The sequence below is a fragment of the Argentina silus genome (assembly GCF_951799395.1).
Source record: "Argentina silus genome assembly, chromosome: 3".
Taxonomy (NCBI): Eukaryota; Metazoa; Chordata; class Actinopteri; order Argentiniformes; family Argentinidae; genus Argentina; species Argentina silus.
In genome coordinates this window covers 20,359,744-20,376,120 of record NC_139657.1, presented here as the reverse complement: position 1 = coordinate 20,376,120, position 16,377 = coordinate 20,359,744, and the positions used below count along the sequence as shown (strand labels likewise).

The window sequence follows — 16,377 nt, the reverse complement described above, 5'->3', positions numbered from 1 at the left end:
TATTTCAGAGATCTCTATGTTTGTAGGCGGTTGCTCATTTTTGTAGTAAGTATTAACCACAAAACTCAAGCATACTGTATGAGTGTAAATATATGTTGCCTAGACTGTAACAAATCACGGACGTCTAGGGTGGATTACCTTTTCCTTACTGTCCCCGAGACTCTCAGATCAAATTCCCACTGCCAAACATACACAGACATTATTGCCAGCATTAGACATTTGATTTTACTGTCATCAGACCCAACACCCTTTCTCAAATGAAGCAGAAATTAATTCTGTAACCTACCCTGTGGATCACTCTTTGAAGGAAATAACGAGCCACCGTAGCTGCCGAGGGGGATGTGTTTGTTTCTTGAAACAATGCATGGATTGTAACAACTTGTCTTGACAATTTGAGAATTCTAGAAGAAGTGACAACTATAAACTTGTCATACTTCGCGCCATATTCGTTGCCATGGAGACAGTGTAAGTGTGGATGGAGTGTGGACGGAGTTAATTCGTAAGACAATTCTGTGAAACACAACCCGCCGCTGATAAGACAACAGACTTGAGCTATACAGGATGCTTTTTCTAATACGGTAGGACATGCACCAATAATTATGTAGCATTAGCAAATATACTAACATTCACCTTGTGTGATTAGGTACGTTGTAACAAACTGTAAGTTTACTAGCAAATAAATTAGCTAGCTGGCTAACATTAGCTAGCTGGTAGATGAGCGAACTACTAGTACCATGCCATGGTCGTTGACATGACCTAAAGTGACAGTGCCGAATGAATCCATAGGTGGAAACAGAAACCTTCCATCGTCCTACATCAAATCTCAATGCCATTTGAATAATTTAACTTCGTTTTTTGTTAGCTTTTAATCAATTTTTTTTTCTTCTATAGAACTTATTAGGCAAAGTAAATTCAGTCTTGTGATGAGTGAATTGTTATTGTGATCTCAGCTAAAATGCCACATTTCATGACTGATTAGGTCGGGGCAAACGACTGTCATTCCCTAATTAATTTATTCTGTCTGGATAGTCTGGCTCATCTCTGTAAATGTTCGATGTAAATTAGATCAGGCCAGCAAGTTTTAAGTGACGGGGTGAATTTCTGTTGAGTCGGATTTAATTACAGTCTGGCAGCAGCACAACTCTTTGTAAAGGTGTTCTGGAACTCTGCCCTCAAACCACTACAGAAATTGTTGGATTGCAACTGTGAAAAATATTTGCTAGGTTTGCCCGACTCATGCGTATCTGAGGCAGTCTTGAAAAAATCATAACTTGTGTGACAGATTTTAATGAGCTGGATACAAGTGAACCCCTTTTTGAGGACATGTAATATGGCCTGATTTTCCATTCCTTCCTCCAACAGTAACATGGACAAGGATACAAAGACATACAGATGACACATATGTATAACAAAGGGATCATTCTGAGTGATAATGAAAAGGATACCACAGAAACATATGTATCCCCTCTGCATGCAATATGAGGGTTAGTATTCGGCCAAAGGTATTTTATCATCTTCATAGGGAGGAAGATGTTTACTTATCAGATTGATGCATTCTATAGAAGCTAACCATCAACTGCCTAAACATGTAAAGATACCAACTCAACCTTCAACAAACAGAGTTTCAGATACCCTAATGTAAAACCAGACTGAGATAGCTTGTCCTTCCACAGCAAGTATAGGGGATGAAAATGAAATGAGGGAAAACATGAATGGAATCCACCACTGCTCACTCAGCTATTCATCCTCTGACGATGACGATGATGAAGAGGAGGAGTTGGAGGATGAAGATCAAATTAAAGCACCAGTGGAGGAGTTTGATGTGGACAATTGTACACACAGGAGTGAGGGTAAGATGGCCTCCAGCTAGAACTACATTTTATTCAAATGTTGAGATAACATTTTTTAGGATGGATCAACTGAAAACCTATTCTGTGTTTTCATATTGTAGAATATAATGGAGAACTCCATCTGAACTTTTGACTAAACTGAAGTGTTTTTTGGCACAGATTTGTCTGGTGTTCCTCCATTACCCAGAACCACACAGGTGGTTTTTGAGATCCAGTCAGGGAGGGCTGTGCCTCGTCTCAGAGAGCCCCGTCACCTGTATGGAGTGTCTGGACATGTGTCTCAAACACTGCCACGCTGGCCCAATGAGTGTGAGGTCATCCCAGGGCAAATACATCATATTGGTGAGAACACTGCAGACTCTCAAAATAAGATTGTCTCAAAGATAACTAGATTTACAAAATCACAAGAACATTGGTTCTGGAAGGAAAAGCTCTCTTTCAGTCGTTCTTTCCTTTGTTCTCAGATTGGGCACCTCCCTTCCCAGAGTCTCTGTGTGCTCATAGGAATACAGGCGACTTGCTGCGAGCAGCAGAGGTGGAGGAAGGCACAGTAGTGTATAACACACACGGAGGTAATTCAAGTGTATGTTTTTTTCCAATCACTGAGCTGCTTTCCCCTGGCACACATACAATACATGTTTTAAACATGTCTCTGTGTTTTGAATGCCTGTGGGTTGCAGATAAGAACAACTACTTTTTGGGGTCTCGTGTGGGTGGAGGCCGCCGCACCTCTCTGACTCCTGCTGCTGTGCCCCTCTCTGGGCCTGATGACACCACTCTGCTGTTTGAGGGACGATTTGAGAGTGGCAACCTGTTGAAAGCGCTGAAAGTGTGAGGACCATCATCCACGTTTCACATTGTTATTCACAATCATGAATGAATGTTCAAATAGTTTGTTGACAATATCTTTTTTGGTATAATGTTATTTCTTTTCAGTGGTGAATTTGACTATGAACTCTCTCTCCGGACGGACCTCTACACGGAGAAGCACACTCAGTGGTTTTACTTCCGGGTCAGGAACACCCGAGCGGGGGTGCATTACCGCTTCACCATCACCAACCTGTTGAAGGTGACCAGTCTGTATGAGGACGGCCAGCTGCCCCTCCTCTACTCTGAGGAGAAGGCCAGCCTCCTGGGGGTGGGCTGGCACAGGGTGGGCCAGGAGGTGTCCTACTACCGTAACGGCCGCCAGCACTCAGGCCAGCCCTGCTACTCCCTCTCCTGGGTCTTCTGCTTCCCATACGACCAGGACACATGCTATCTGGCCCACTGCTACCCCTACACCTACTCCAACCTGTGGGCTGACCTTTCAGAGATAGAGCGGGATCCAAGGCGCTCCCGCTTCTGTAAGGTCAGGACCCTGTGTCGCTCCTTAGCAGGGAACCTGGTCCCTGTGCTGACGGTGACCAACCCGTCCCGCCGAGGGGACAAGGATGGCCCATACAAGCCTGCTGTGGTGCTGACAGCCCGTATCCACCCCGGAGAGACCAACAGCTCCTGGGTGATGAGGGGCGTCCTCAACTTCCTGCTGGGGGAGTCAACCGACGCCGCCTTGCTCCGAGACGCCTTTGTGTTTAAGTTGGTGCCAATGCTTAACACAGACGGCGTCATCGTGGGGAACTACCGCTGTTCCCTGACAGGCCGCGACCTCAACCGCAACTACAAGTCCATCCTGAGGGAATCCTTCCCCACTGTGTGGGCCACACAGACCATGATCCAGAGGTACCACTCCCACTATCTTACAGTTCATGGTCCCTGGCAGGTGGACTGAAGTTGCTGTTTTGCTCAATGGCATTCTGTTCATTGCTCTATGCCATTAGGTGTTCATTGTTGGCCATTCTAGTATGAAGTCCTGCTTATCGTCTTACATATTCACTTTTAGTTGGTTGTATCAATGGGAAGAAATACCTACAAAATGATTGAAAACACCTAGAGCTTAGGCCCTTATTTTGTTTTCTAAATGTTTTAATTTAACATTGATGTACATAAAGATGTATTAAAGTCCTATCCCTATCGCCCCTTAGGCTGTGTGAGGAGCGTAAAGTGCTGCTCTACTGTGACCTCCATGGCCACAGCCGCAAGCACAATGTCTTCACCTACGGCTGTGAGAACCCCCGGCTGGCTGAGAGGCACCCACATGAGCGTGTCTTTCCCCTCATGCTGAGCAAGAACTGCCCTGACATGGTACTCCTCACCTTTTTTCTCTTTTGCCCCAATACCTGTGTAGTAATGCTTTAATTACACTAGTGACAACAGTGTACATTGACATGTTGTTACATAGTAATTCAGTACTTGCAATTACTAATACATACAATGCTTTTACTAGAGTACAGAGTTACTACACAGGTAAAAGGTCTGTAAAAATGTGAACATACAGTATTTTGTAGTATTCTGGCTGGTCATATCTACCCAAATTCTCAAAGTCATCAGCTCTATGTGTCCTCAGTTTTCTTTCCAGAGCTGTAAGTTCAAGGTGCAGCGCAGTAAGGAGGGCACAGGCAGAGTGGCTCTGTGGAGACTGGGCGTGCTCAACAGCTTCACCATGGAGACCTCCTTCTGTGGCTCCAGCATTGGTAGGCCTGGCCTACTGTGTCTTCCCCAACATTTCTGAGACTTACACTATACATGAAACAGTAACAGAACGAGAAAGAAAGAGTGAAGCACAATCTCAGCAATTCTGCACCAAGTGAATGGAGAGTAAACTTTTTGTAATTAGTATATTAGAAATGAGTAACTTCTTCTTACGTGTTTTTCACCAAGGCAGCGCTACTGTGTCCTGCTTATCAGTACAGAACCGTACGTTATAAAGCTCACTGTACACTCCAGGTGGTCGTATCAGTCAGATAGCTGTGTTCTAAGTGTTTGCTTTTGGGGTTGGTCGCAGGTAAAAGGAACGGAACCCATTTCAGCACACAAGATCTGGAGATGCTGGGAGCTCACTTTTGTGACACACTGCTAGACTATTGTGACCCCGACAGGACCAAGGTAGGATTGTTTGAATAAAATGTTGTTTATGGAATAGTTGGAATATGGGGCACTGATGAACATGTGTATACAACGTCTGATTGTTCACAGTACAAGTATATAGAAGCAGGCAGAGGCATCTCACCAGTCTCTTATATTTGCAGTACAGCACATGTGTGAGAGAGCTGCAGGAGATTATGAGACTGGAGGCTGGCCTGCCCATAGACAGTGAGCCAACACTGAGGGACCACGAGGCCAGGTACCCTGCCCATAGTAGCGGGGGCTCCACCATTTCCCACAATATCATAGTGCTTATTGGGCCTTCACTGATGCAAAAGTTCTGTATTCTGTATATTTACTACTAAGTAAGAGAGATGGGGGCCATAATAAAATAATGCATAACATGCTTAATAGCGCATTCTAGCATGTTCAGTATTATGATGTGTAGTGTATCATATTTGTGTTTCAGCACCAGTGGATCCAACAGTTCCGACTCAGACGGGCCTCCAGCTCACCTCCAGGCCTTTAACAAGGTAAAGACTCTGATCACAGGACTCTGGGTGTTCAAATGTCCTGTATAGTTTTATAATACAATGTTGTTATGAATCCAGCTATTAGTAGCTGTAGTGGCATTTCATTTGGCCCAGTAATTGATCACACAGTGTCTACGTTCTCTCCATGATCCAGATAACCAGCCGTAAGAAGCTGAGGTCCAAGAAGGAGAGGAGCAGATCTCACCTTTTGAGAGTCAGAGAAAGGGAGGAGAAGGTGGTGAGTACACTCACTGTTCATCTGCCTGTCATCTCCTCACCCTGAAAATGGACCAACGCCGTACTGTTATCGTTTACTCCTTGACTACTCATAGTAAATGTAATTGTTGCTATCCGTTTACATTACAGGATAATGGTGTCAAAGAGACCTTGGAGAAAGGCAAATATGGACTAAAGCCTGTAAGTCTCTTCAAGTCATTTTCCTTACTTATCACCATCCAAGAAATGCCCCGTTCACTCCTGAAATGTATCATTCAAACACCACAGACCACTCTATCAGTTCACTTTAATGACTTAATACACACCTGGACGCTAGAGCAATTGACTACATAATAATAATAATAATAATAATAATAATACATAATTGACTCCTAATTGCCTAATCATTAGGCAGGTAGTGTTAGTGTGTCTTCACCAGCCTCCGTCCCTTCCTCCCTTCCTCCCTTCCTCCCTCCCTCCCTCCCTCCCTCCCAACCTCACAAGTCTGATGAAGGAAAGCATGTCGGTGGAAACAAGAGCTGGCAGACGCTAACTCTTTGGCTGGGAGGGATAAAGCGGTGTCACTTTCACCCTCCTTGCCTCTGTCTGTGTTGCAGCTAAAGGCCCCTCCCCCAGCACCGAGGAGGGAGCGCCAACTGAACGTCCCAGAGCCCAGCCCCAGAGATAAGAAGGTACTGGACTGTGCTGGACCCCAAGGGTGGGAGAGGGGTGTTTATGTAATGTCCCTTTGTAAGGCTATCTTTCCTCATTATTCTAGCTCCCTCAAGTGGTGTAGGAGAACACTGCACACCCACAAAATATTCCTTTGATTCCCTGACTGTATGTCTATTTTGCCTGTGGTGCATAAAACATTGTGCATGATTATCATTTCTGTTTTATCTTCTGATGTATTGATTCCTAACTGTAACTCTGTGTCATCCTACAGTTATTCCTTCACATCATGTTTAATGCATGTTCAGTGCATGTATCACTTTACTATCTGCATGCTCCCTCTAGTTATCTATCCTATACCTGATCTTCGATTCTGAGAGGGGAGCCATAACATCGAAGGTATAAGCCTCTACCCTTATATTATAACTCCTACTGTACTTCCTCTACTACCACCTCTTACTCACAAGCCCCAAAAAACAATTGTAAAAATAAATCACAAATAATGTGTTTTCTTTGGTTTACAGTCAGAATACCTGCAGCACCTGATGGCAGAGTATGTGAGGAGCAGGATGCAGTTAACCCTTGGACAGACCCTCAATGGTAGAGTTAGTAGAAATGTCTTTGTCTTTTCTAGCTTTCAACTTCTTGTTACAAATTCTCAATACACAGAATATTTAGTTTACATTCCTAAAATCTGTTTTATTTGTCCCTGTAATACTACATGTTTTGTTAATCATTACCACAGTAGTTGGTTTTTTTTGCCTGTGTATTCTAGGCTATAACTGGGGGCCTTTCCAGTGCCCCCAGGCTGCCCACTTGCCTCCTCACTGTGTGCCCTCCGTCCTGCGGCCCGCACTGCCCCCCTCACACCTGCCCAGAGAGCGCTTCTCCAGACCAGACAGGCTGCCCGGCCTGGCTGACCTGGGCGCTGGGGACATCGGCAGGCTGTCCCCAGTTCAGTGTGAGCATGAAAACAAGCCTTCTCAAAGCTAAGCTCATACACAACAATCCGCATTGTTTTTAAGAGTAGAAATTCCTCATCTCAACATTCTATTTCTCACTAATCTTTCACAGGGAGAGGACCCAAGTCCAACAATGCCCCTGCCAGTCTGCAACTCAGATCCAACAGGTAGGAAAGACACAAAGATACCTATATAGGTCATTATGTAGATGGTTATAAATAATCAATATAACAATGTTCGCATACAGCAGATAAGTAGATGTACTGTATATGCTATATACAAGCCTAAATCGATATACAGTGGTGTCACAGATGTGTGTGTTTGTGTGCGTTGTGTGTTTAGTCAGGGGAAGTGCAGCACAGCACAGGGCCACCAGTGTAAGTGCCACATGTGGCACGAAATAGGGCTGAAGGACAGAGGGACAACAGAACTCAGGAAGACAAAGGATATTAAAGAGAGCCACTAGAATAATGCCTTTATTCTTCAGATCAATCTGCACCAACTCATCTCTTCAAACCCCAGTATCATTAAACTTACTAATAACTGAGCACTGAGCAGTGCACGAGTTCTGTCTGTCATTTCACATCATTTAGGCTCTTAATGCATTACCCTAAGTAGACACCAACAACATCCTCCCTTTATCAATGATGCCCATTAATTCTATCTATTACTTTGTACTTGTGGAGCTGCTTAATTTAGACTAATCAATGATAAATCAATTCCTGATCTCCAAGGGTCAGTGAATCAAAGATAAACCCATCCAGTGAGATGCTGTCCTCTCATTCGTAGCCAGAGACCCAAAGGTAGTGAGGGTAGCTGCCCACACTCACATTCTCACCAGATTAAAAATTTATGGTGATTGTCTGAGCTGAGTGAAGAACTAGCTGATGCATTACAGAAGAGAGAGGAAGAAACAATCGTTTATACAGAGCTGACTCAACATTCAGTGAGTTAGTGAGTTCAGTGAAGTGTACCTAAGGATGTATTTAACTCTATTTGAAGATTGCAGTCACTGCCTGTAGAGCCTGTGAGGGAGTTTGCCCCTGAGGAGGTGACCTTTGGCAGTAGATCAGCAGGTGTGCAGTGGCTTTTTCTACCCTCATACCCAATATGTGCCCACCTAGTGACCAACTCAGAAGACTGTTTTCAAAGGTGAGTGGCTTTGTTTAAATGCAACAAAGAAATGGGTTACGATCACAGAAAACAAAATATACAGTATGTAGTTGTACATTACGCTTCTTTTGTGACAAAAGAACAGTTATTGAGACCAGTGTCACTGTGTCTGTGTCAGTATGAACGCCATTTGCATCAAGCAAAGAATACAACATTTTTTACAATAACAAACAATAACAATGCCCTCCTCTTTCTTTATCCTGTATTTATGACCCATATTATTCTGCAAGAATGAAACACAAGAAGAAGAAGAAGCGTAAACAAACTAAAAGAAACAGGTCTTTAAAGTACCAACACAAAAAGACATCAACAGGGACCTCACCAATGAATGTGAACTAATGTACTGCTTTAACATTAAGACTGTATTAAGACATTCAAACCATAATATAGGATTACAATATCATTGTGTTTGATATGTGGTTATTTTAATTGTGTGTTATCATAGCCTTGTGATATAAAGGATTCACACATTTTCAGTGTAGTACATACATGTGCAAACATCCTCACATTTGTGCATGAAAATAACTTGATTCTCAGAAGTACAAAAAAAAAGAAAAAAAAGAAACCTTTAATTCCAAACAGTATCGGTCATTAACCTGAGCCCAAAGTGAAGCCAGACCAGGCCTGCTGGTGTGTCTAGAAGCTCTCTGTAGTGACACTGATGACCTGGGGGTGCACCCTGTTCTTGTTGCAGTTGAAGAGCCAGGCTGCCCTCCGGTGGCGGTAGCGCTTGGACAGCAGCACGTAGAGCACAGGATTGACACAGGGGTGCAGGTACTGTAGCACTGTACAGATGAAGTAGAACATCTCCCAGGACTGACCGTGGCGATACAGCCCCAGGTAGACACACAGCTCCAGCACGTACCCCGGCAGCCAGCACAATGAGAAGGTGCCCGCCGCCAGGAACACCATCAGTGAGGCGCGCCGTGTGTTCCGGGCACTGGCCACGGACATGACGGGGCTCTTGTGGAGGAAGAGAGCCAGCCGGACATAGTTGAAGGCAATGACCAGCATGGGGACAAAGTAGTAGAGCACAAACTGGCTGAGGACCACCTGGTAGTGGTGCTCATGGATGGTGGGCAGGCAGAAGGTGAAGTTGGTGAGGCCTGGGCTCGGGCTCTCCTTGGTGGCAAAGATGCGCAGGGGCAGGCTGATGAAGAAGCTGAGGGCCCAGACTAAGACAAACATGAGGATGACCAGGTCCATGGTGGGTGGCTGGTAGGGGTTGGTGATGATCATGGCGCGGGTCATGGACACAGCACACAGGGAGTAGGTGCTGGCGGCCAGGGAAAAGGCCAGGAAGAACTGGTAGACCTTGCAGAAGGTGTCCCCCAGGGGCCAGGAGTAGCTGACGGCAGAGTGCAGGGTAAAAGGAATAAGGAGCAGAGTGAGGAAGTCAGCCAGAGTCATGCTCAGCAGCAGAATGTCCAGGCGGTTCTTGCGGAGGGTGTTGTACTTGGCAAACAGGGAGAAGACCAGCAGGTTGGCACAAAAGCCGATGCCTAGGATCACCCCACAGGTGCAGGCGAAGATCAGCCCGTAGGTGTTGGGGACAGCCTGCATTATACAAATATAGCTAAATATTGCGGAGATCATCTCAGGCTACTCAATTTGTTTTTGAAAAAGTTGTTTATTTATATTTAATTAACTATACAGTGTTTTTTGGTCAAAATGATGTAACGTAGTAAAAAATACTTACTATACATTGCTTAATTTAGGCTGTGTAACCATGAAAAACAAATACTATTTCAGTATAAAGCGTAGTGTAGCATGTTTTTCAAGTATTATAGGGGGGGGGGGGGGGGTCATTTATTAATTGTTTTGCTATTGTGAGGTACTCACCATGCTCTTGGTTGATTGTGTGAATTATCCTCATGTGTACCAAAATAAATTGCAGTATTCTCCTTCATAGGTGAATTCAGCAGCCATCCTGTGAGTTAGAAAGTCCCCATAGTTAGAAATGTTGAGAGAATTGACTTGTGTGTGGTCTGTGGCTGCCAGGATTCAAAGGATAGAGCTTTGATTGCTGAATGTGGAGGGAGGAAAGGCAAACATCACTCAGGTCAAATTGATTCTGGTTGACTGAGTTTAAAGAGGGAGTGCTCATTTCTTATGAATGTACCACCTACTGTACAAATACATGTGAATGATGCACATTTTAGTTGTTGTCTAATCCATGTTAAGAGTTTAGATTCATAACTGTAAAGTGAACAGGTGATTGAAGGCTTTTATGCTAATTTAGTACACTCTAGTTATTTTCGTTACACTCTAGTTTGTTTCTAAAAGGAGCAAGAAATGAGGTCCAGTCAGTGGTCCAGGTGAAGTAAATCAATTTAATTCAGTAGGCCTACTGGGAGCTTCACAAAGGTACAATATGATGTTCCGCTCAACAATATGAGCACTAACTTTATTATCAGGAATCATTGTCAGCCTATTATGATTAAACACGTCGCACATTTAGGTGAAAGTTATGACACGCAAGCTTCAGGGTGGATTCCCCAGATATGACTGCTCAGATGACTACTGCAGCTAGGTGAATAGATGAGCCCAGGGTCATGTCACATCACCCACTAACCACCAGACATCAGCCGCATAACGCCAGACGTTATGGTTTCTGCTCGTCTACAACCCTTGGAGGCAGAATTAAATTAAAAGCACATATTATCACTGTCACTCTATAGGCTTAGTAGCAAAGTAATAAAAAATGTTAAGTCAAAGTACTGAAAGTGTATAAAATGCATCAAAATATCAAGGTATAATTAAACATGTCCAGATCTTCACCTTTCAGTCCTTTCAGTTTCTACACTTATGTGGCTAAGTAACTGAGTTACATTTGTATCTTGTATGTTGCTAGAAACCATGTTGTTGACATTTGTAATACCTATGGCAATTATAATGTACTTGGAAGTTAGAGGGCTGAAGAAGATAAAGAGATTTACAAGAAGATAAAGACCTGTCGCTGACCTTCTCTGACCTTTTACATTCATAAGTGAGACTTCAAAGTGTTTCTTTCCTAATGAGAGAACAGGAATCCATATTGTTCTGGTGCATGTAAAGGGGCACATATGTGTGTTGTTCAGCATCTTTAACTTCCATATAAATGGAGAGGGACCTTTCAATTGATTGTTTTCTCCATGTCTCTCTCCCCTCTGTGAGTTAGTAATGTTTCTCCCTATTGTTAGATTGATTTCTATGGTGTGAGCTGGAGTCTTCTGATGGGGGCTTTATCTGCCTATTCCACAGTGTTTATGACTCTGTGTCTGCTAATGGCTTACGCTGCTGCTCTTAGCACAGGATGTAGCTACGCTGATGCATTTGCTCTCCCCTACATTACCATGTCTGTGCCGTTTAGTCAGAGGCAGTTAAAAACACCACATGGTTCTCAAGTGTGACATTAACAAGCTTGTTTTGTCCTGCTCATGTCGAACAGTCAACAAATACATTGATGCTTTTCCTTTTGAACTCTACATTAGACTAATTGCGCAATGATGGGATTGATACACCAAATACGGTGACACAGTATTTGATTTGAATCAATACATCAACTGTAGACAAAACAATTAAATTCATGTCATAGATGATAACCTCTTAAAGTGGGAGGTGAATATGGCTTCCAGTCATGGTTTGTTGGTTACCTTAGTCATGATAATTAGTCTGGTCATTATTGATAAGACAACCAGTTGAATAACAGTGGTCATTGAACAGAGATGTAATAAATTCAAAAAGCTTACTTTTTAATATTTGATTATTTTGAAATGATGGTGCTCTCAGTGCAAGTGTTAAACATTAGACTTGGAAGCCAACAGTGTAAACTCTGGCTTATCTTATAAAAAGAAATACACTATACTGTATGTAAAACACTGAGAGAGGTGGTGTGATTGTCATTCTAATAACTTGTCGATGAGAGGACAATTTTGGATTTAAAAAAAAAAAAAGTTTGAAGAACCAATAAGAAAGCAACGGAGATAAATCAAAAAATCATTATTTCTCAATCAAAATCAACCACAAAAGAGAACACTCAAAGAATGTAACTTAACAAAAATGAATGGATATCATTATGTTATCTAAAGTGCATTATGTTATAAAATGTAGAAAGTCAGCAGCACCATGATACATTCACAAAATAATAAATACACAGTTCAAATGAAATAAATTATGGTAGAACAGATTTGTAATGGATGTTATGCTTACTACAGTTAAGAGATATATCCACAATATCCACTATATGAAGAGCCGCTGTGCAGTAAAGAAAAAAACATCCCTACATGTGTGAATTTAAATATGTACAGAGAATAAATATTTTATGCATATTGCTTACGCATATACTGTGGAGCCCATACTTTACACACATACATCTGGTTGGAGATTTAAAAACAGATGATTGATACAAAACAAATGTTATTATAAGCACAAAATAGAAAAACAGCTGATTAAAATGATATTAGCAAGGGCCAAAGTCCATGGCACAGTGACAGAGTCTTTGACAGCTCATGCTGAACCTCAGTGTCTTAGTGCATCGCCGCCAGAAGGCCTCATGAAGTCTGTCACCCAAAGTCTTGTGTCCTCTGTGATTCTTCTCCAACTCTTCGCCGCCTCTTTTCACTCTCTTTCCGCCGGCCCAACCTCACTTTCTTTTTCCTCTTGGTGGCCACCTTCAGTGGCTGGTCCTTGTATGCCACAGACTTGTTAGTCTCCTGGGGCAGGTTGGCCCTATCCCGTCGGAAGCTCAGGGGGAGGTTCTTGGTGCCCCCAGGGGGCTTTGGGCGGACGGTGCTCCCACCGAAAGTTGGGCTGTTGGCCCTGCTCTGTGGGGGCGGCGCTCGATCGCCGGCCGTGTGCACCTCATCCAGTAGCTCCTGGAGCCACAAGCGTCGCTTGAACTCCTGCAGGGAGCGGCCCTTATCATGCATCAGCTGGGCATGGCTCACCGATCTCCTCCTAAAGGGTTAGGACACAGGTAGAGGAGATTTTCATGAAGAAAAGATAGGTTTGTAGAGATGCAATAGACTCTCCATAGTTAGCACACAATACTTGGATTCCACTCAAGGATTTCAAGTTTAATTGATGTGCGTTCTCAGTGGTGGGAAGAGAAAAATAGTCTATAGAAATCTCATTGATGTAAGGTACATGACTGTAAGAACCTCTCTGACATGATTGTTTAAAAACTATCTGACTTTCTCTTATACAGCTGTGTTGTGTGCTGCCTATAGGGATTCAGTGGTTGGAGCTCAGTTGCTGATTGCTGAATGACAGCCAAGATCATGTTCCAGTAGACCTCAATAGGTGGCAGCATAAACAAAGACATTTACTGTTTAAGTTGTGAGAGCTGTCCATGTTATAATCATCAAGTCTATGTGAAAACCAGAAAACGTATAAGACAGGAACATAAAATGCAAATAAGCCATTAATTTGACCAACAAACATGTCTCCTGCACCACCAGAGTCAATCAAAACCGTGAACTTTTAGTTTTCTTTAGGGATACATATTTTATAGGCGTGCTGCAATATTCCAATAAAGTACAACTTTTTATTGTGAAGGAGAATGCTAACTTTACACAGGGTTAAATATGACAACGTTATAGTGTGTTATATATTCTTTATGAACAAAAACGTCAACTTATTCAGGATAAACATTTTCAGTGTTCATCAAGTAACCTATGTAGTTTCATTGTATACATATCGTTATTTATACCATTGTAGTTTATTTCTACATACAGACCACTGAGAGAACGATACCTGTTACCATTTATCTAGAAATCCTTCTCAAATCAACCAACAGTAGAGGCTATACATGATATGGAGAAGATGAGTAAGTGATCGAGTAAAGGAATCATTAATTATTTATTGATATTACCTTTCTTGTAGTATTCAACATAAAAAAAAAAGAGATGATAGTGGTATAGACAGTGAAATGAATCTACAGTGTTAAACCTTACTTGCTGTGTGTGACAGAGAGACTTACATTCTGTTAGTGAGTGCATCAATGGGTCTCCCATAGAGAGGCACTGGGGAGCACAGCAAGAACACAGCAATACTCCACTGCTGAAACATGCCTCTGGAACACTGCATTCTGGAACTAGATATCTGGAAAATGCAATAGACAATGTTCCATCATACACTGTATCGTTACGAAATGCATCTTCAGTACATAGCATGATTTATTCATGTAGAGCTTTGTTCAGATTTAATGCCCATTTTGTTGAGTTCCATGATGATGGGGCAGTTTTCCAGACACAGATGAAGGCTAATCCTGGACTAAATCTCAATTTCAATGCTGATTTGAAGCTGCTCAGTTGAAAATTATTTTTAGCCAAGGACTAGGCTTAATCTAGGTCTGAGAAACTAGCCCTGTGTGTTTAATAATATTGTAACATATGGTACTGTACTATAGGTGGTATATTCTCAGAAGCTTGAAGCTCACCTTACAGCTACTACTTTTTTGTGCCCCCAAGATATTTGATTTGTTCGTCTGACAGTAATTGCATCTACTGGTGATTCTGAAATATTCAACGCAACTAAGATATTAATCTAAGCACCAATCAAATACACCAAATGAAGGAACATTATAGAAAATAAATACTTACTTAGGTTCACAAAACGAGTTATCCACAAAATGTTTGTTTTCCAAAACCTCCCAGAAAGTTTGAGAACTTTCCCAGAAAAAAAAGATACATAAAAGTATACTGCCAAATTTTGGAAATTCAGTGCTTACAAAAATTCTGTCTGAGTACATCAGGGAGAGGGTAACATGGGGAAACCCCCATTGAGACAGGTCCAGTCAGTTACTTCCCGACACTGTATGTTTAGCTATTTACTTCTCTCAAATGCCCCAATGAAAAGAGGGACGGAGAATTAGAACAACTTGCAGAACAGACTGTAGCACATTATCTATTGCTATACCTACAGCTCCTTGAGCAGGCTAGTGAAGTGCAGTGCTGGAGCATCATCTCTGTGTCGTTGGAGCAGGAGTAGGGGAGATGAGAGTGTGTGCAGCATAGTGCTGCCTGGTCACTGTGAGCAAACCAGTGTGTGTGTGTGTGTGTGCCTGTGTGTGTGTGTGTGTCTGTGTGTGTGTGTGTGTGTGTGTGTGTGTGTGTGTGTGTGTGTGTGTGTGTGTGTGTGTGTGTGAGAGAGAGAGGCTTAGAGAGAGAGTGGAGCTCCTCTGTCGGTGAAGCTGCAGTCTCCTACCCCTGCCCACTCTAGTCTAGTCCTCCTGAGACACACACACACACACACAGACCAGCACTGACAAGAAGGTGGCGCCCAAGCAACACATGCAGTCATGTAACAAAGAACAGTAGAGAGTACTGCAGAAGTGCTCAGAGGGAACACAGACATGTCAGACAAGTCAGGTCTTTCACTTTGTTTGATATTGTCTGTCCCATAGATGTCTGTCCCCACAGAGTTCTATGTACATGCTATTTAAAATGTCAGAGATCCATGTTTTCTGGTCAGGTTACAAAAAAACGAATAATAACATTTGTTCTGATGACACCTTTTGGTGTGAAGTTTTGTATAAGCAGCAGGAATCTAAAGTGGCCATGTTTAAACTGTTATTTGTTCATCATAACATACTTAATGATGTGATCCAGTAGGACAGGTATGACAGGGGACCAAGGCCCATCAGAGGGGTGAGGGGGAGCAGGGGAACTGGCCTCCAAGGTAAACAGCCAAGCCTCACCACCGTCCCCGGGGAACATGACCGTAACCTCAGAGAAACTCAACCCACAGCTCTCTCACTACAGGCCTTCACCTCCGCTACACTCTACACCGCCCCAGCAAACCAGACCGCTACCGAATGGTCACTCACAGTGGCCATAGTGGGCTTTGAAGTATGTATCCCTCATTCAGCTGGCCATGTACAGAGTAGATGGCTGTGTATAGTCAGGGAGATTTCAGTAGGCAGGTAAGTATAGCATTGATCCAATCAAGTGTAATCAATCTTAGTTTTATTACTGTATGTTCTAATGAACACATTAGTTATTCGGCACTTCAATAGAATATATG

General features: G+C 42.9%; 2 protein-coding genes and 1 pseudogene across 3 annotated transcripts; 1 reads left to right on the top strand and 2 right to left on the bottom strand.

Moving 5' to 3' along the window:
* Nucleotides 1-1,708: 1,708 nt before the first annotated feature.
* On the top strand, nucleotides 1,709-7,663 carry LOC310802213 (cytosolic carboxypeptidase 2-like; the record flags this gene model as incomplete). Its single annotated transcript, XM_083666505.1, has 17 exons — nucleotides 1,709-1,850; nucleotides 2,010-2,192; nucleotides 2,315-2,422; nucleotides 2,531-2,681; nucleotides 2,787-3,572; nucleotides 3,875-4,034; nucleotides 4,297-4,423; nucleotides 4,735-4,835; nucleotides 4,979-5,073; nucleotides 5,284-5,347; nucleotides 5,502-5,585; nucleotides 5,714-5,764; nucleotides 6,181-6,255; nucleotides 6,760-6,835; nucleotides 7,011-7,196; nucleotides 7,310-7,364; nucleotides 7,540-7,663. 17 exons carry the CDS (start codon nucleotides 1,709-1,711, stop codon nucleotides 7,661-7,663), a joined length of 2,568 nt encoding a protein of 855 aa, XP_083522631.1.
* Nucleotides 7,664-9,006: 1,343 nt separating this feature from the next.
* On the bottom strand, nucleotides 9,007-9,933 carry LOC310802212 (galanin receptor 2b; the record flags this gene model as incomplete). The annotated part of the gene is made up of 1 exon (XM_083666504.1): nucleotides 9,007-9,933. One exon carries the CDS (start codon nucleotides 9,931-9,933, stop codon nucleotides 9,007-9,009), a length of 927 nt encoding a protein of 308 aa, XP_083522630.1.
* A 2,981-nt stretch (nucleotides 9,934-12,914) lies between these two features.
* Nucleotides 12,915-14,482, bottom strand: LOC310802211 (parathyroid hormone-related protein-like; annotated as a pseudogene). Its single transcript has 2 exons — nucleotides 14,333-14,482; nucleotides 12,915-13,308 (listed from the first exon to the last, which is right to left on the bottom strand). The product of its transcript is annotated as a parathyroid hormone-related protein-like (transcript).
* Between the last annotated feature and the right edge of the window lie 1,895 nt (nucleotides 14,483-16,377).